The 17,894-nt window shown below is 44.1% G+C and overlaps 9 protein-coding genes across 9 annotated transcripts; 3 read left to right on the top strand and 6 right to left on the bottom strand.

The window, feature by feature from the left end:
• Window positions 1–93: 93 nt before the first annotated feature.
• On the top strand, window positions 94–4,858 carry J056_003048 (uncharacterized protein; the record flags this gene model as incomplete). The annotated part of the gene is made up of 4 exons (XM_009268352.1): window positions 94–532; window positions 579–3,173; window positions 3,224–4,594; window positions 4,647–4,858. The coding sequence occupies 4 exons, from the start codon at window positions 94–96 to the stop codon at window positions 4,856–4,858; spliced, it is 4,617 nt and encodes a 1,538-aa protein (XP_009266627.1).
• Window positions 4,859–5,044: 186 nt separating this feature from the next.
• On the bottom strand, window positions 5,045–6,573 carry J056_003047 (Sphingoid long chain base kinase 4; the record flags this gene model as incomplete). The annotated part of the gene is made up of 3 exons (XM_009268351.1): window positions 5,045–5,997; window positions 6,044–6,172; window positions 6,216–6,573. The coding sequence occupies 3 exons, from the start codon at window positions 6,571–6,573 to the stop codon at window positions 5,045–5,047; spliced, it is 1,440 nt and encodes a 479-aa protein (XP_009266626.1).
• A 538-nt stretch (window positions 6,574–7,111) lies between these two features.
• On the bottom strand, window positions 7,112–8,523 carry J056_003046 (Sphingoid long chain base kinase 4; the record flags this gene model as incomplete). The annotated part of the gene is made up of 2 exons (XM_009268350.1): window positions 7,112–8,073; window positions 8,124–8,523. 2 exons carry the CDS (start codon window positions 8,521–8,523, stop codon window positions 7,112–7,114), a joined length of 1,362 nt encoding a protein of 453 aa, XP_009266625.1.
• A 670-nt stretch (window positions 8,524–9,193) lies between these two features.
• Window positions 9,194–12,044, bottom strand: J056_003045 (putative tubulin--tyrosine ligase PBY1; the record flags this gene model as incomplete). The annotated part of the gene is made up of 8 exons (XM_009268349.1): window positions 9,194–9,873; window positions 9,922–10,086; window positions 10,135–10,175; window positions 10,504–11,189; window positions 11,238–11,412; window positions 11,468–11,724; window positions 11,775–11,848; window positions 11,906–12,044. The coding sequence occupies 8 exons, from the start codon at window positions 12,042–12,044 to the stop codon at window positions 9,194–9,196; spliced, it is 2,217 nt and encodes a 738-aa protein (XP_009266624.1).
• Window positions 12,045–12,174: 130 nt separating this feature from the next.
• J056_003044 (40S ribosomal protein S3) lies at window positions 12,175–12,977 on the bottom strand (the record flags this gene model as incomplete). Its single annotated transcript, XM_009268348.1, has 2 exons — window positions 12,175–12,895; window positions 12,949–12,977. The coding sequence occupies 2 exons, from the start codon at window positions 12,975–12,977 to the stop codon at window positions 12,175–12,177; spliced, it is 750 nt and encodes a 249-aa protein (XP_009266623.1).
• A 198-nt stretch (window positions 12,978–13,175) lies between these two features.
• J056_003043 (uncharacterized protein) lies at window positions 13,176–15,093 on the bottom strand (the record flags this gene model as incomplete). Its single annotated transcript, XM_009268347.1, has 3 exons — window positions 13,176–13,354; window positions 13,416–14,565; window positions 14,617–15,093. 3 exons carry the CDS (start codon window positions 15,091–15,093, stop codon window positions 13,176–13,178), a joined length of 1,806 nt encoding a protein of 601 aa, XP_009266622.1.
• Window positions 15,094–15,595: 502 nt separating this feature from the next.
• Window positions 15,596–16,299, top strand: J056_003042 (60S ribosomal protein L16; the record flags this gene model as incomplete). Its single annotated transcript, XM_009268346.1, has 3 exons — window positions 15,596–15,650; window positions 15,699–16,135; window positions 16,192–16,299. 3 exons carry the CDS (start codon window positions 15,596–15,598, stop codon window positions 16,297–16,299), a joined length of 600 nt encoding a protein of 199 aa, XP_009266621.1.
• Window positions 16,300–16,445: 146 nt separating this feature from the next.
• On the top strand, window positions 16,446–17,194 carry J056_003041 (Aprataxin; the record flags this gene model as incomplete). Its single annotated transcript, XM_009268345.1, has 4 exons — window positions 16,446–16,552; window positions 16,602–16,611; window positions 16,663–17,007; window positions 17,051–17,194. 4 exons carry the CDS (start codon window positions 16,446–16,448, stop codon window positions 17,192–17,194), a joined length of 606 nt encoding a protein of 201 aa, XP_009266620.1.
• Window positions 17,195–17,230: 36 nt separating this feature from the next.
• Window positions 17,231–17,873, bottom strand: J056_003040 (U4/U6.U5 small nuclear ribonucleoprotein 27 kDa protein; the record flags this gene model as incomplete). Its single annotated transcript, XM_009268344.1, has 2 exons — window positions 17,231–17,347; window positions 17,397–17,873. The coding sequence occupies 2 exons, from the start codon at window positions 17,871–17,873 to the stop codon at window positions 17,231–17,233; spliced, it is 594 nt and encodes a 197-aa protein (XP_009266619.1).
• Between the last annotated feature and the right edge of the window lie 21 nt (window positions 17,874–17,894).

Below are 17,894 nucleotides of genomic sequence, written 5' to 3'. Positions count from 1 at the left end.
AATGTATATCTTTTTATTCATCTTTCTCCCAAATTTCCCAGTTTCTTCCCTTGAATTTCACCCACGACGTAATTCCCCCATTCGCAGCAGCACATGTCAGATTCAAGGCGGTCTTCAGGTATTTTCAAGCGTAGATCGAGGACCTCTTCAATCGCATCCTCTAAAGCCCCTCAGCCACAGCCACAGCATCAAGAAGATGTCCCTCCAGTTCCACAAATCCCAAATGACAGTAACAACAAGTCAAATGATAAATCTGATAAACCTGATAAATCCGGTTTTTCTTGGAAGAAATTCGGTCCGATTCCTGTACCTAGATTTGGTATTTCTCGGGAAGATAGCGACCACGTTAACGAAAATGAAGTTAAAGCTCTCTTTAAGAAGGCTGCAAAGCATGCGCCTGTTCACTCTTTCGATCCAAACGAATCCACAACCAACAAAGAAGCTGAATTACTTGAGGAGCAAAAGAATGATCAAAATTATGGTGTAGAAGGAGATAACCTTCCAAAGCCTTCAACTCCAAAAGAAGAGCCACGTATGTCTCCAACAATCTCCCTCTCCTACACTCACATACTCTCCAGCAAAGCCAAAACCTTCAAAAGTTCCTGCAGTTCAGCAGAAGTCAACTCCTCAGCAAAGCACAAAAAAAGAAGGCGAAGCTGCTTTCGAATCTGGTCCTATCTACGCTGTTGAAGATATTCCTGGTAACTTGTCCAGCTCCACAGATGAGTTACCTTCTACTTCCCTCCCAAAATGGTACATGAGGGATAAAGAAATCCCAGACAGCTTAGGCGCTCATTCTGTTGAACTCAACGGTGTCGATGATGATGATGGTACTTCCACTTTGCTTCCCGAAAAGTTCTATGGACAATGGTTTCACAACGCTGCTGTCGTTTTAGTCTCTTCTATACTCACTTACATTCTTGCCTACTTCAACTTCAGCCTGGGCCCACAGGCTGTCGTTGCAGTAGCTGCTGTTACTTATTACAATATTAGTATCTCAAAAGTTGATCACGAAGTCAGAGAGGGAATTTCCAGGCAACTGATGAAACCTCCACTTGCAACAGAGGCTCAGTCAGCTGACTGGGTCAACAATCTACTAATCAACTTCTGGGAGCACCTCGAGCCATACATCTGTGAAAAAGCTATCAACAGTGTTGAGCCTATAATAGCTGAGCGCAAGCCTGGATTCGTAAGGTCTGCGAGACTTCGTTATCTCACCCTTGGTAGCAAAGCGCCGCGCATTCTCAAGGTCAGAACATGGCCATCGACCGCCGACAACCAAATCACCATGGATTGGCACGTTTCATTTACACCAGCAGACTTGGGTGCACTCGGAGAAGGTCAGACAGAAGGCACTGTCAACCCAAAGATTGTCCTACAAGCCGTTATCGGTAAAGGTAAATACTCAGTCAGTCTGCCTGTTGTGCTCAAGGAATTTAGCTTTACTGGTAACATAAGAGTCAATCTTACCCTGATTAATGACTTCCCTCACATCAAATTGGTTGATCTGTCATTCATCGAAAAACCTGAATTCGACTACATGGCCATACCAATCGGTGGTGAACACTCTGGCTTGGATGTCAACTACATTCCTGGTTTGACCACCTTTATCAGAGAACAGATATTTAACATGATGCAACCACTTATTTTCGATCCTAACGTCTTTACAATCAACTTGCAAGAAATTCTCGCTGGCGGTGCTCTCGATTCCGCATGCGGTGTATTGGTACTCACTCTTCGTCAAGCTAGAGGTCTGCGTTCCATCAAAGTCGGTGGTGGTGAACCAAATCCATACACTACCGTCAGACTTGGTAACTCCAAGACAATAAACGACAAAACAACGATTCATAAGTCTACCAACAACCCATTCTGGATGGAAACAAAGTATTTACTCGTCAACTCTCTCAACGACCAGCTGGTACTTAACGTTTATGATTACAATGATTATCGCAAAGACTCAGACATTGGTTTAGCCACATACAACATCCAATCCCTAGCCGATGATCCTTTGCAAGAACATGTCATGACAAAGCTCTACAATAATGGTAGAGAAAAAGGTGATATCATATTTGATCTGAGCTACTACCCAGTCATGGAGCCACCAAAGGAAGGAGACTCACTTGAAGCTGTTCCAGATCTCCCAACTGGTGTTGTCAGACTATACATCCACGAAGCCAAGGATCTCAACACAGATGCGTCCAAGGTTGGTCGTGTAAACCCTTCCGCCAGCGTTTACTTGAAAAATAAGCAAGTCCAGCAAACAAAAATGATCAGAGGTACAAATTCGCCTGAATGGGACTCCCACGGCGAATTTCTCGTCACCAACAAAGACAAGACGAGTTTGAAAGTCAAGGTGTATCACGCGCACAACTTCAAGGCGTCAATCCCAATCGCGCATGTCAATGTCAATGTCAGTGATTTGCTTGAGACCAATGAGAAGGAAGGAAAGTGGTTTGATTTGGCTAAAGACGGTGGTAAAATCAGAATGTCCGCGTCGTTCAAGTCAGTGGCTATGGATGATGCGCTGGATGTAGCAGGCCAGTACACTCCACCTATCGGACTGTTGAGAGTCTTCTGCAAGCGTGCAAACGACCTGAAGAACGTTGAGATCGCTTTCGGCGGTAAAAGTGATCCTTACGTTAAGGCCATTATCGCTGGTAGAGTGCAAGCTAGAACGAATATTATCGATAATAACCTCAATCCTGTATGGAATGAGGTTCTCTACATACCGATCCACTCTCTCAGAGATATCGTTTACTTGGAAGCTGCCGACTACCAGAGCCAGGGCAAAGACAGACCATTGGGACACACAACTCTTAGAGCTAGAGATATTATCAGACCCAACGATGATGAGAACGAGAGAAAGAACAAACCATACATGGCTACTGGAGTAAATAGACGTACGTCTCCTATGAAGCTTGACAAGGGTGGTTATAAGGGTGAACTAGAATTCGAGGCTGACTTTGTCCCTGCTTGGAAGATTAAGGGAAGTACCTTCGAGTCTGCGGAAGATGTAAAGAAGAAAGAGGAAGAAGACAAGAAGGAGGAGGAAGAGAATGCCAAGGAAGAGAACATTGACGGAGAGAGCGATGAAAAGGGTAAAGAAAAATCATCTGCCGAAGAAGAGGAAAGTGCTGGTTTGGAATTAAATGAAGATGAGTTACTTGAAAGAGGTGAGTTAAATAATTTATGCTGATTAGTATCTCACCAAAACACTATCTAGAGTCGGGAATCATAGTTGTCAAGTGCGATACAGGACAGGTGGCACAGAGGAACACGCGACTTGAGTTCCTCATTGACGACGCAATCTGGCCTTCGATCACCACCGAGAAGGCGCGTTCGAAGAACGCCAACTGGAATTTCATTGGAGAAGCTATGGTCCGCGAGCTTTCATTCTCACAGCTGAGAATTAGATTGAACACAGGTTCACAAGAAGAGGATGATCAGGTTTACGCTGAGACAAGCATGGATATGAGAGAATTTTTCTACCGCACGCTCAACAAAGAGGCAGAATTTACTCTATCAGATGCAGGCGATAATCAGTCCAAGGTGAAGGTTTTGTCTAAGTACATCCCCGTTGATATCGACCTCAGTCTCAGAGAGTCTGTCAACAACCAGGGCAATCTCAGAGTCGAAGTCCACAATGCCAAGGGGCTTGCAAGTGCAGATCGCAATGGTAAATCTGATCCATACGCCGTTTTTCTCCTCAACGGCGAGAGAGTATACAAGACTGAAACGAAGAAGAAAACGTTGCATCCAGAGTGGGAAGAATTCTTCGAAGTCCAGGTTCCTAACAGAGTCGATGGAAACTTCACGATTGAAGTTTATGACTGGGACAGGTTGTCAGCAGCCGATTTACTCGGTGTTGCCAAGGTGGACTTGACTGCATTCGAGCCACTCGAGTCGACTGAATTCACTTACGATCTCAAAGATGGCGAAAGCGGTGACCAGGGCACGATCAAAGTCAGTTACGTCTTCAAACCCTCATTCATCGTCAAGACGCGTGCGCGCACTTCGACTTTCAGCCAAGCTGGCAGAGCTCTCACGCAGGTCGGCGGTATTGGTATTGGAGCTGGAAAGGGAGTCGCCCATGGTGCCGGTCATATCGGCAAGGGCGCCATCTCAGGCGCTGGCTTCATCGGCAATAATGTCGGCGGCGTTTTCGGCAAGGCTGGTCAAATTTTCGGCTTCTCCAAAAAGCCTTCCTCTACTGGAAGCGAAGGTTTCGTAGATGACGAAGCGGATGCTCCCAGAGAATTGATGTCAGATGCTCAGCGCGATAGACCTGCATCGAAAGTCGACTCAGGTGATTTGAATGTAACTGTCGTCAGAGCATGGGATCTTAAAGGAGAAGGTCGTGAGTTGCCTAAAGCCAGACCTGTGTTGAGAATGGGAAGATACAAGATCGAAGGAAAGGCACTCTCTAAGAGTTCCGAACCTTCTTTCGATGAAACTTTCCTTTTGCACACTAAACCTGAAAAGCCAACGTTTAGTGTAGAGATTGTTGACAAGCATCTCTTCGGTGATCGTCAAATTGGCTACAATAATATCATGATTGGCCAATACATTCATCCAGAGAAGAACGAAACTTCAGGTGGGTGTTATATTTTGTGTGAACAAAAATATCTTGCTAACAACTCAAGCAGCTGAATTTGATATTGAATTGCTTGGAGGTAACGGTTATGTCACAGTCAGGCTACAATGGTCACCTAATGAAGGTAGACCATCGACTTCCTCAGTGAGGAATCGTGAAAGTCTCGATCCGGGCGATAATCAATCAGTCACCTCTAAGAAACCAAGCAAGTCGTCTAAATTTGCCAACTTTAGTCGAAGCTCATTAAACAAAGAACGGGACTAACTTACATCGCTCAATCTAATCACTTCTTTCTACCCATTTTACTCAATCATTTCACTCGCTTCTTATGATTTCAATGACTCATTTTTATTTATCACTTATGCCGATCACACAACTTACTTTTAATGCTTAATTTGTTGTCAAAAAATTACACGAAATTGTTCTTGATTCTAATCGTCCTTGTCTGTTTTAAAATTGGTTGTTCCAGGTATAATATGGGGATAATACTCTTGCTAAGCTGGGCATTATTTCTACTGTGAATGGCAGGATTGGTGCACTTTCTCCGTCGATTGAGATATATCCATCGGTTTGTAATGGTTTGAAGTGATAAGCTTTAGCTTTGTAGTACTTTAATGAATCGTCAAAGAACATAGCACCGTTCTCGGCACCATCCATAGCCTTTATCTTTTGCATACGTGAGACATTCAGCTGAACGGCAACATCTATGAAGCCGTCGTTTGGCATGGAAACGGGAAATTGTTTCAAGTCCCTGCTAACCCAGGGCACCTGTCCAGCATATAGGTAGGAGATGTCATCGGAGACCTTTTCCCAATCAAATTCAGGACCATTTGGATACTGTACTTTTGGTAACTCACTTCCCGTATACTGAGGTACAGGAACCGGTGTGTCCAAATGTCTTTCGCGTACCCAATTGACCATTTGATTTTTGTCATCGTGCTCTACCTTGATGTAGATTTCGCAGGGGCATGGCGCATTTCTGACAAGAGAGCGCACGTAACCAATTACGAATCGTGTATCGCCCAGCCATCTCATATCCTCAGTACCGATATCTAAATCTGCCATTAAACCAGTGGCTTGAGTGAGATACGATAATGTGCGCTTGTTGCCTTGCATAATTGAGAACAAATCCAAGGGCATGGCGTGGCCTTTGATTGCGTTGAGTGTTGCCAAGCTGATGTCAAACCCTTCCTCCAAACCTAACAAGCACAAGCTCAGACTGTTGCCAGAACCAGCAGGGATTGGACAAAGTGGTGTTTGTATTGCCTTGATTGGGTTTTGGTGGTGTAAGAACCCGTTTAGCACTTCGTGTACAGCACCATCTCCACTAACACAGACTATGGCGTCATAAGAGAGATCCATTTCTTTAGCAATGTCAAAAGCATGTAACTTGTATTCCAGCACTTTTGATTATTAGAAGGAAACGGAATGAGTATCTGATAAACTTACTTTGCAAATCTACTGTGCATCCAGATGATCTCAAAATAGGGAAGACTCTTTCATTGTAATACCTGATTGCATTTCCTTGGCCTCCTACAGGATTGACCAATACCTTCAACTTCCTTGCTCGAGGGATGCCTTTATTAATTAGCATGGCAACACAAGGCAGCGACAAACTCACCAGCCTTAACGCGCAATCCGTGCAAGAAATCTCTCGCCTGCTCAATTGACATATTCAATGGATTCCCCTCAAAGCTCATGAGCTTGTTGTCATGTTGAGAAGACACGACTGATAGGTGCACATAGCCTTCGATGTTGATGCTGCAACTGACAATTCTGTAATAGGTGAGGTGAGTCTCATGTCCCACAACTGAGTCAATCGGCTCGTAATTTCCTCTATTAAAACAGCTTTTACAACTTCTGCTTGCCTTCTTCGTAGTGTTGGCCTTTGGAGTTCGGATGACAACCCTTGTGTCTTCTGCAACAATCTTCGATGATTGCTTATCCTTATCCTCTAATTTTAATTCCATCAGTCCCATCTTGGTGGATACTCGCAAAGGATATTTAACCTATTTAAAGCCATTGAAATATTTAATGGCTTTTGATAGCTTCAATTTCTTAACTTTCAATAGCCGTCACCTTTAAAGGGTTTTCTTGCCTTTGGCGTGCTCGCTTGGCATTTCAGACATTCCTGGTAGCTGATAAGATTGTTTCACAATTGTACACAAGTTTTACTATTATAGTACATAATTCATAAATAGAAGAAACTAATTTTGACAGCTTAAATATCCCTGTTTCCGGTGATATCATTCCATAGCAGGGTATCATAATCTATGATAAAGGCAATTGTGATCAAGCTGTATTTTAGTGTTTCGTCGTAATAATTGCTTTCGTTGTGTCCACCTTTGAGAGTAGTTTGTTCAAGTGAGAATTATAATATTGTTGATGCAAGTTAATCTTTACTGAGGCAAACATAACGACTCTGTGAGCACAAAATGCATGTTGACTTAAGTCTGATGTATTCAAGACACCGAAAATTTCACTATCTGCACGACCAACTTAAGATTTATCAATAGATTACAAATTATCCTCTTGAAAGCTGTTATTCCAAGAAGTAAATGGAGAAATAAGACGTCCAAGCGATGGCAAAACCTCAACAGTAAATGGCAGCAAAGGTATTTGCTCACCATCTGCAGCCAGGTAGCCTGAGTTATCTAGAGGGTTAAAGTGGTATGCCTTTGCTTTGTAGTACTTTAATGAATCGTCGAAGAACATAGCACCATGCTCGGCGCCATCCATAGCCTTCAATTTGTGCATACGTGAGACATTTAGCTGAACGGCAACATCTATAAAGCCGTCGTTTGGCATGGAAACGGGAAATTGCTTCAAGTCCTTGCTAACCCAAGGTACCTGACCAGCGTAGAGATAAAACACATCATCGCTTATCTTGATCCAGTCTTGTTGAGGTCCATTTTTATAGGTGACAGGAGGGATTTGGGTGTATTCAGGCAGTGAGAAAGGCTTTTCCAGCCTTTTCTCGTGTAAAAGTTTGATCATTTCGTCCTTGTTGTCTTCTTTGACCTTTATGTAGATCTCGCAGGGACATGGTGCATTCCAAAAGAGTGAGCGGAGATACCCCACAGTGAACCGTGTATCGCCCATCCATCTCAGATTTTCGGTGCCTATGTCTATGCTTGCCATCAAACCGGCCGCTTGTGTGAGGTAAGAGAGTGTGCGTTTACCATCCTGCCATATGGAGAAGAGATCGAGCGGGATTGCGTCGCCTTTTGCAGCATTGAGCGCAGCGATGCTCAAGTCAAGACCATCTTCAGCTCCCAAGACACAAACGCTGATGCCGTTTCCAGATCCACCAGGGACAGGACAAAGCGGCATCTTGAACGCTTCTGAGGGTGTTTGATGATGTAAGAAACCGTTTAGGACTTCATGCAGTATTCCATCTCCGCTCACGCAAACAACTGCATCGTATTCTAGCTCTAATGCCTTAGCTATATCGAAGGCATGTCTTTTGTATTCGAGGACTTGTGTTTGTTGGATAAGTATTGGTTGAGTGTGCAATCCCAAAACTTACCTTGCATGTCAACAATACAGCCTGAGGTCTTCAGAATTGGTGCGACTGTCTCAACATAATAGTCGACAGCTTTGCCTGTACCCCCTACTGGATTAACGAGTGCTTTCAAACGGCGTGCACTTTTCAGTTTGGATTTCGAGCGTATGTCTTGAATGAGCGTTTCATTTCCTTGATCAAGGTCGTTTGCAATGCCGTAAAAGTCGACTAGTTCGTTATTGTGTTCAGACAACAAAACAGAAAGATATATGACCTTCTCATCGTCTATATAGCAATTGACAACTTTCCAGTAATCAACGTGGAAAGTGGATGCCTCAGGAGAGGATATTGATAGGCCTTTATCATCGGGAGTGATAGTGATGTTTGAATTGTTTTGCTTGTTGTGTAGCTGAAATGCAGCCATCGTTGTTTCCGCAGAAGACCGCTGATGTCTTCCTCAGCATCACCGATGGTGCAAACCTATTATGAGGTTTTAGAAGTAAGCAAGCAAGCGACTCAGGCAGATATACGATCGAGTTATTTGCACAAAGTCAAGTCGTTACATCCTGATCGCAGCGGATCGAATGAGCAAGTCATACAGCTTTATAAAGCATACGAATGCCTATCAGATGAGCAGCAAAAGATAGAATATGATGAGAAATTAAATAAAGATGAGAATTCAGTGGTAAATAGGATTTATCCGCAGGTATCGCTTGATCAGTTTGATGTTAGTGAGGATGAGGAGACATTCAGCTTGCCGTGTAGATGTGGAAATGAGTATATTGTTACGGCAGATGATCTGGAGCGTGGATCAGAGTTATTGGGTTGTAGTGGATGCAGTGAACGTATTCATGTACTATATGAAATGGTGGAGGAATAGACATGTAAAATAAGCATATAGAATCGAATCATATTATAGGAGCCTTGAGGACATGACAGCTTATATAATTCACGACGCAAACAACTTGATTAAACGACACAAAAATAATCAGAGTAAGGAATGGAAATGAATTTAGGGCTAATAAAGAACAGAAACCATCTCAAAATATGAGAAAACACCTCTTTAAGACCAGTTTGAAAACTTTAAAATCAACTTAAGCAAGAGTTGGGAAAGCCTTCTCGTCGTTAAGGTTGACGTTAGCACCAGCAGCGTTTTGACGGTTACCACCCTTTGGACCACCACGAGGCTTGCCAGCAGCAGCAGGTGCAGGACCACGGCCTTTACCGCGAGGAGGACCTCTACCGTTTGTGTTTCTTGGTCTACGCTCGGACTCAGCCTTAGCGAATTGACCATCAATCTCGATGTGAACCTTGCCAGACTTTTGTGACTTTGCCTTTGGCTCCTTTGGTTGAGTCTTTGGAGCAACAAAGTAGTTTTCTTCCTCGTTTGAGTTACGGAGAAGTTGAACGCCGGTGACAGTGTCTGAGCCTTCGTTGGCTTTACGAACTTGAGGAGCACCAATGTCAAGCTTCTTTGAAGCACGCTCAGCGAGGTACTCGTCTAAAGTCTTGGTTGAGTCTTCTGGCTCCTTTGGTTCAGCAGGAGTGCCTGGAACAGTCTCAGCACCTTCAGTAGTGGCATCCTTTTTGCCAGCTTCTTCAGTTGCGAGCTCCTTTTGACCGTCTTCACCACCCCAAGAAGACTTTTGCTTCTGGGAGTCAGTACGACCAGTTTGTGATTGACGGTCGAATTGGCGGCCTTTACGTTGACCACCTGCGTTACCTGGGGTCTTGGCTGGACGGGTACGCTTAGCACCACGCTCACCACGAGGGGCTGAAAGCTTTGTGAGTGTTATGCTTTATAGTAATATGCCAAACATACCACGCTCTGATGGCTCATTGTCTTCTCTGCCAGAGTCCTTACCACCCTTTTGAGTGCGTGGCTTCTGTTGAGTACGTGGCTTTTGCTGTTGAGCAGGTGCTGGTGCTGGGGCAGCTGCAGGTGCTGGAGCAGGAGCTGAAGCACGTGGAGCGTCACCGTCTTCTGCTGTATGTATTTGTTAGATGGGTATTCCTCGACTACGAAAATCCGTACAAAGAAGAGCGAATGGGTTGACAGAGCGAACACCTCCAGACCTTTAAATTAGATAAATAAGCACCGGGAGTTCCAATTATTTAATAAAATTACCAACATTTTCAATATTTTTACGTGTTAAGCTTTAGACTTAAGTGAGCAACAACTAGTGAGCCCATGGGAACAGCGGCCAAAATTTACTTTACAAATTTTAATTTTTACAGACGCTTTTTGAATTAATTTAATAAGTCTTGAAGTATACGGGATATTCTATTCCTTTTACACCGTCCTCCTTCTCCTCGCTGTCTTCTGTAATGTCTGAGCTATCTTCGCCGATAATTGAATCAATTTGATAGTTTATGATATGTATTTGGTCTTTACAACTTTCACCAGCCTCTCTTAAACTCAAAATCTAGACATTTGACAGTTTCCTGATGATCATGCGCCGATTGTCGACCGAGAAGTTCCAGTAGAGCACTCTCGAACGACGCATCAACAACATAATCCACTATCCATGCCAACCTATCACCAGTCTGTCCGAAATCAGGACATCCGTTGAATTCCAGCAGCTTGACCTCATCCTTATCTGTGACCAACAAATCAACTCCGTATATCTCAAATGCATTAGGCAGAGGCTGGAAGTGTACTGACGCAGACTCAACAGCACCTTTGACAGCCTGACCGATTACCTTGGATGCACTATCCAACCACCTGTTTATCTGATCAGACGTAATTTGCGTACCACTATTAGTATAACACCCCTCTAGCTCTTGCAGTGATTTCACAAATTTATCCCTATCCATATTCGAGCCCTGTAAGCATGAGTTTGTGAGGTGAGATAATAGGCTTTGATCTTCATCTGGATTTTTGTAAGACTGAGATGCAAATAATGCTAGGATAGACTTTGGCATGTACACTTTTATGCTTCCCTGTAGTACTTTCAAGTTAAAACGACCTGACACAACTTGTTCAAAATTATCACCTACGACACACAAAACATAAGCTCTCAAGTGGAACTTGTGGAATGACTGCTGGTTTCCCGTTGGATCTATTAGAAGTGGGTTCGATAAGTATTCCTTGTCGATAGTCAGCGTGAGCAGAAGAGAGTGATTGATTAAAATCACCTGTATAACGAAATGTCTGAGCTGCGATGTAGACACAGCAGTAGAGTATTCATCTGAGTGGTTATCGTCATCTTCATCTTCCCCTTCATCTTCTGAATCACTATCGAATTCTGCAAAAATTTCACGAAGACTGTCTTCACTGTTGAAGAGCCTGATACCATTGGCACGATCAGCCCTTGAGAGTTGTGTGAGAATTGAATATCACAATAGGCGAATTAATGATTGCTTACATTGCAGGCTTGAGAATGAACCAATGATCGCCCTCTTGGGACAACTTTTCACGAAGATCGTAGAGCTCATCCATTAGCACCTCATCAAGATCCTCCGAATGAGCGACATCTATTGTCCAGCATTTTGGCATCGCATTGCGCAATAAATCCACATTGGCTTCTTCGGAACGATCGACGGCATTTACAGACAGTCTATGCTCCATCTTAGCCAAGTAAGCCTCGATAGTTTGATGAAGAAAGTTTTTACGCGTAAGAGCCTGATTTGCGGGGATGAGTGGGTGTATGCATAGTTGAGCAGGTAACGGACTTTGCGGAAACAATAACTAGAACCAATACAGTTACTTGTATCTTGCATCAGCCAATCGAATTCAATCAAGTCGTCTGGATTGTTTGATGTGAGTGTGTGCTACGGCGAAGATCGACGACTACCACACATACAATCTGCATACTGTATCTGTAACTTCTCCGTAGGCTTATCTGTAATAAGAAGAACATCCGGTAGATATTTCTTGAATCCTCTAATCACAGCAGCTTGCGTGTATTCCGAGGGGAAGTTAACAAAAGCAGTGAGTGACATGGTGGTATAGCCAAAGGAGAAGACATTGAAAACACATTGAAAACACAAAGCATACCAGATAATTCAATTTCACTCACGCCGTCATGAAATAAGCTTATGTGAATGAAATACAAGTATTTTTGAACAAAGGTTAAGCTTGTTGAGCTTGTTGTTGTTGAGCAGGTGCAGAAGCTGACTCAACGTTTGGCTTAGCCTTGTTCTCAGAAACAACTTGTACTGGTTGCTCCTCCTTTGGCTCGACGATGACGACAGAGTCAGGCAATGGCTTAGGGAAACCAGCTCTGCCTTCTGGGTCGTGTGGTCTCATGATCTTAACCTTGAGACCCAAAACACCTTGCTTGAGGAGAACGTGTCTAACAGCGTAATCGACAAAGTCTCTAACAGGTTGACCAGAGTGGATCATGAAACCATCCGTGAACTTCATAGCTTTGGCTCTAGCAGCTCTAAGCTTACCGGAGACGACGACTTCGCAACCCTTAGCACCAGATTCCATGATGAATCTAACAACACCGTAACAGGCACGACGAACAGCGAGACCACCAAGGAGCTTGTATCTCAAAGATTCACATTGAGCGACAGCTGAGAGACCTCTGTTTTGCACCTTCTCAGCGTATAATTCCAAAGAGTTCTCAGGGAATTTGAATCTCTTTTGGACGAGTGCAGTCAATTCACGGATTCTGCGACCCTTTTCACCGAGAACTTCTTGTGTGTGGGTGGCACGGATGATAATCTCAGTACGAGCGTGGGTAACACGTACTTCACATCCGGAGAATCCTTCCTCACTGAGTTCACGGGTGAAGAATTCACTCAATTCAGCTTGGAAAACACCGTCTTGGACGATCTTACGGGATCTTTTTGAGTTTATCGTTAATTAGATTCCCTGATGTTTGAATAGCTCACTCACTTGCTGACTTGGCGGTTCACTGCAGACATGGTCGCTGGCTGTTAAGCTGGAAGCTGTCCTCCCTTCGTTTGAATGAGAATATTTTCTGTCGAAAAAAAATATTTTTTGAGCGACGCAAAGAGGGATTTGTATGGCTGTTATTAGTGTTCTATATTACATTCATTTCAACCTCTTTTTCCCCTCCTCGCTCCATAACTCATCGTAAGACTATGATTACATGAATAGTGCTACAACAATGCTTTCGATTGTCCTAAGATATTCTTCAGCGTTTGTATTGCTCCTTTCGCCGATAATTGTAGACTCCACAACGTTACATACTTGACTCGCTGGTTATTCGCTTCTGTCGATGTGACGTGATGCGCGAGTGCGTCGTATATACGATCACTTACTGCGCTCATCAGTCCAGCTATGATTGATTATGTTAGCAATTCTATTCAGAAATCTCCAACGTTTATACTCCAACTCACTCTCCCACATAGTCCAACTCCCATCAAACTCATCAATTAGCAACTCGACATGTGACAATATTGGTATGAGTGTGCGGTTTGAGTTTATGAATGCAACTATTGGCCGCACTAGTGCATTGTTTGTATATGTTAAATCACTTGTGTAGTATGGCACACTAGCTTTGACATCCCTGAACCTCAAATCTATATCAACAGCTACCCTCTCCTTACTCAACGCCGGTTCATCCTGCTGTTCAGTCTGGTCGGGTGACTTGAGTGCTGGTCTAGTAAGTTGTGCTTGTCCAGGTATTCTACTATCTCCATCTTGCACGGCCGAATTTAGATTATTTATACTCTCCATTATCGCATCGAATAGATCTTCATCCTGCTGGAATGGGAAGGTGATATCAACTACAGCGTCCATCTTTCCGTGAGTTATCCAGGCTGTTGGTCCTGTCATTCCCGCCGCTGCCTGAAGATGATCCACTGCAACACCATCTATTCTAAATCTCGTCACTCTATCAACATCGGCGTTGTGTGTGCGTGTTATCGATTGTGGTTTATGCAAACTGAAAAGCGAATTGTCAAACTGACCAGTCATTGCATATGCAGCTAGCAAGTCGTGGAATAACCACTGTTTCCTGAATGTTCCTATCTCTCCTCTAAATATACTCATATTATAAGGTCTGAAATCTTCTGGTTGGTACACTGTAATCAGTAAATCTTCAATAGTGAGTGATTCAAGTTCAAAGTCTCCTGGATGATGAGGGTGCCTAAAATCCTTTGGATCGAGTGGATTGTCATAGTCCCATTTTACACCCCTTCGATCTAAGACACCACGAATACCTTTTATTGAGGCGTCCTTCACCAATCCCTTCCCATCCAACCACCGCCATAGTGATAGTTCAACATCCACAGAATCGAGATTGATATCAAACATAGTCCAAGTCTCTTGAGGAGGTGGTGGTGCAATTTTTAATGTGAGATCGTGATCTTCGTCGTGTACGTGTGCGTGATCATCCCAGATAATCTTTCGCCGCACCGCCGCACTATCTGGCTGAACGGGCGGTAGAGTTTCTCCACCAGAATGCCTAGAAACATGAACATTTTTAAAGGATATCCGGCTGTCTTTCCATTTGGGTAAAATAGCACTCTCAAAAGCGACAGTAACCTGAATTTATTATTAGTGGGGTGTGGTAATGGGTGGATAAAGTACACTCACACCAGTAGCTTGAGTGAGATAATCAGAAATAGCACCTGCGATGTAATTCTGCAATCTTAGACTATTTGCAGTGGCAAAGATAGCAGAGAAGAAAGTCGTTGTACCAATCAAAATCCAAAATATGTGTCCGACGAGTAGCCAGCTAATGAAAGCGCTGACGTCGTCTGCATTGAACTTTCTGAAACCTCTAATTGTCCACCATTTCCAGCGTATGCGTAGTCTCTCGAAGAAGCCATTAGCCAAGCCGAGGAGTTCTTCTTTTGTCGGCGTGTGGGGGTGTGGTAGATTGTGCATCAGTGATCTAAAGAAAGGGGAGTATTTCCTGTTATCATGGGTGTTTTGGGTGTTTTGAGTGTGCTGCGTATGCTGTGTGTGCTGTGTCCATTGATCATTCTCATCGCTTCGTTTGGGCTGCTCGTAGAGTGGTCGTTGCGTCGTGAATGATCTTTTTAATAATTTAATGTGATTCTGTGTCATATGGTAGCTCCTGTTCACTTGCAGCACACTATGCACTCTTAAAGGCCGTAGCAACGCCCTCATCTATTGAAGAAGATGATGGTCGTTCGAGAAGAAGGGAAATGTGCGGATTATTGAGTAAATCAGTGGTGAGCTTGTATATCAGATATACTCGCGGTAGAAATTCAGTGTAAGATGCTCACTCTTCGTAAGATCACATCAACCAAAAATGGCTAAAAAGTGTATAACAAGTATACAAGTATACTCATTGTAATCTCAGGAGTGCTACAATACTAATCATCTCTTCATAACTCTAAATTCCATTCACAAACCAGCTCAAATCAAATCTGCATACGAGGATCAATGAAAATGGAATAATAATTACATGTATAAGGAGAAGAGAGTGAGCCGAGTATTTAAAGCGCTGCCATATATTTATATGAATAAATCTTTATTTTTCACGTAAATCTGAGAAACTCGCTCGCAAAATTACAAACTTGTCCTGGAGCATCCATCACTAACCATGTCCACTTACACAGCAGCACCAGTCATTATTGACGCTAAGGGACACCTCATGGGTGAGAAAGCTAAATAACCGCGGCCAAACGACTCACCAGGCTTCTCAGGTAGACTCGCCAGTGTCGTCGCTAAGCACATGCTCAACGGCAACAAGGTCGTCGTTGTCCGTTGTGAGGAGCTCAACCTGTCTGGTGGCTTCTTCCGTAGGAAGTTGGACTACATGAAGTTCATGCGTCTTCGTCACTTGGTTAAGCCTTCCAAGGGTGGTCCATTCCACCACAGAGCTCCTTCCCGTATCTTCTTGAAGAGTGTTCGTGGTATGATTCCTCACAAGCTCGCAAAGGGTGCTGCTGCTATGCAACGTATCAAGGTGTTTGAGGGTGTCCCACCACTTTACCAATCAAAGAAGAAAATGGTTGTTCCTCAAGCTCTTCGTGTCTTGCGTCTCAAGCCAGGCCGTAAGTACTGTACCCTCAAGCGTTTGTCCTCAGAATTCGGTTGGGCACACGCTGAAGTCGTCGACAAGCTCGAGGCTAAGCGTAAGGTTAGTTTGATTGGTTATTTTGATCATTTGAACTACCCACTCATTCCCACTCACAGGCTAAGGGTGCTGCTTACCACGAACGTAAGGCTGCTGCTACCAAGCTCCGTGCAAACGCTTTCAAGGATGCTCCACAAAACGCTAAGCTCGCTGAGTTCGGTTACTAATTGTGTCTATTTAAAGCTTTTTATAACATGAAGGGCGCTTGGTGCTGATTCTTTCAAATTTTACACTTTCCATCACCATTCAAAGTTGAATTGTGTGGTGAGAGTGGTGTGGTGTGATTTGGTGATTACCTCGTGTCTATTCAACTATGTCATTTGCATTTGCGCTTAAGCAGTATACACTCAAAGACCCAGAGTCTCTGCCCAAATCAGAGGTACTCTTGTATGACGACAAGACTGTGACTATTCATGATAAGTGGGTGTCCAATCATTTGGTTTCTTTACGTGGCTTATGAATAGAGCAGATTTCCAAAGGTGGGTGACTCAGCAAATCACTATCCGCGCTCTTGTTCACCTCAATCGCAGGCCAAGTACCACTTTCTCATTCTCCTCAGGCAGCCGTTTAACATCAGATCCCTTGACCATCTTCTTTCGCAGCCTGACGACGTGATCAACGCAGTGCTCGATGCGTTCGACAATGACGTAGAAGAAACGATACGAGAGGAACAACTGCGTGAGTATGGAACGCACTGGGGAATCAGAAGAGGATTCCACGCTGTACCATCGATGGACAGCATCCACTTGCACGTCTTTAGCAATGATTTGGTGTCAGATAGATTGAAGAACAAGAAACACTACAACTCATTCACGACAGGCTTCTTTGTGGACTTTGGCCAAGTCACTGAAGCTGTCGAAGAAGGCAAAAAAGATGTGAGTGTGTACACGCACCTAGTCTAACTAACAGGTGCCATAGCAACTACGACAATCCCTCCGAGCCAAACAAGAGCTGTTAAAGAGCCCACTAAAATCGCACCACAACGGCAAGATATTCGCCAACATGCCTAAATTGAAGCAGCACCTCTTTGAGCATTTCCATAGGACTATATTGACAAAGTGACGTAATCTGTGCAATTAATCTTATGTATAATCTCCATCACTTGGGTTTATCGAGAGCTCTATTGAACCCGCCTACACGATTCATGTATTGTCTATAAGTACGCGGCTGGTGTACTTTAGCCGCGCCCTCCTCATTTCCAGACACCTTTTTGCCCTTTAATTTGTAAGAGAGTGTTATTCAGTCAGTGAATCTCGTTGCTCACCTTGGTTGAATCGAAACCACCGAAACCCATCATCTGCTGCATTGCCAGGGTATCTTGATCGACCTCGTCGTCGTCCTCCTCCTCTTGGTCCTCTGGTTTCCGCTGCTCTGCGTCTTTGGCCTTTCTCTCGCCCTCCTCGATGGCTCTATGCTCTTCTTCAACCCGCTTGCGCTCTTCTTCAGCTTCCTTGGACTGGATCTGTTTCAACATACGCTCACGATCTGCTGCCGAGCCGTCGCGTAGATCTAAACCGCCTACTTTGTGGTGGCTGGTTTCTGCGCGAGTCGGTCTGTGCCGTGGAGATCTACTCCTGCGTCTGCCGCCCCTGCTGTCCGCATCTCTAACATCTCTGCGACTCCTGCCATCCCTAATATCCCTTTCAGCCCGCCAATGCCGTTCATCTTTATCGCTGCGACGATCATCTCTACTGTTGCGACCATAGCGCCTGCCATCTCCGCCATCTCCGTAATCCAACATGATGGTAACTGAAATAACACG

Source organism: Wallemia ichthyophaga (genome assembly GCF_000400465.1).
Source record: "Wallemia ichthyophaga EXF-994 unplaced genomic scaffold scaffold3, whole genome shotgun sequence".
NCBI lineage: Eukaryota > Fungi > Basidiomycota > Wallemiomycetes > Wallemiales > Wallemiaceae > Wallemia > Wallemia ichthyophaga.
Note: the sequence above shows the minus strand (reverse complement) of the source record. Positions and strands in the feature narration are given on the sequence as shown.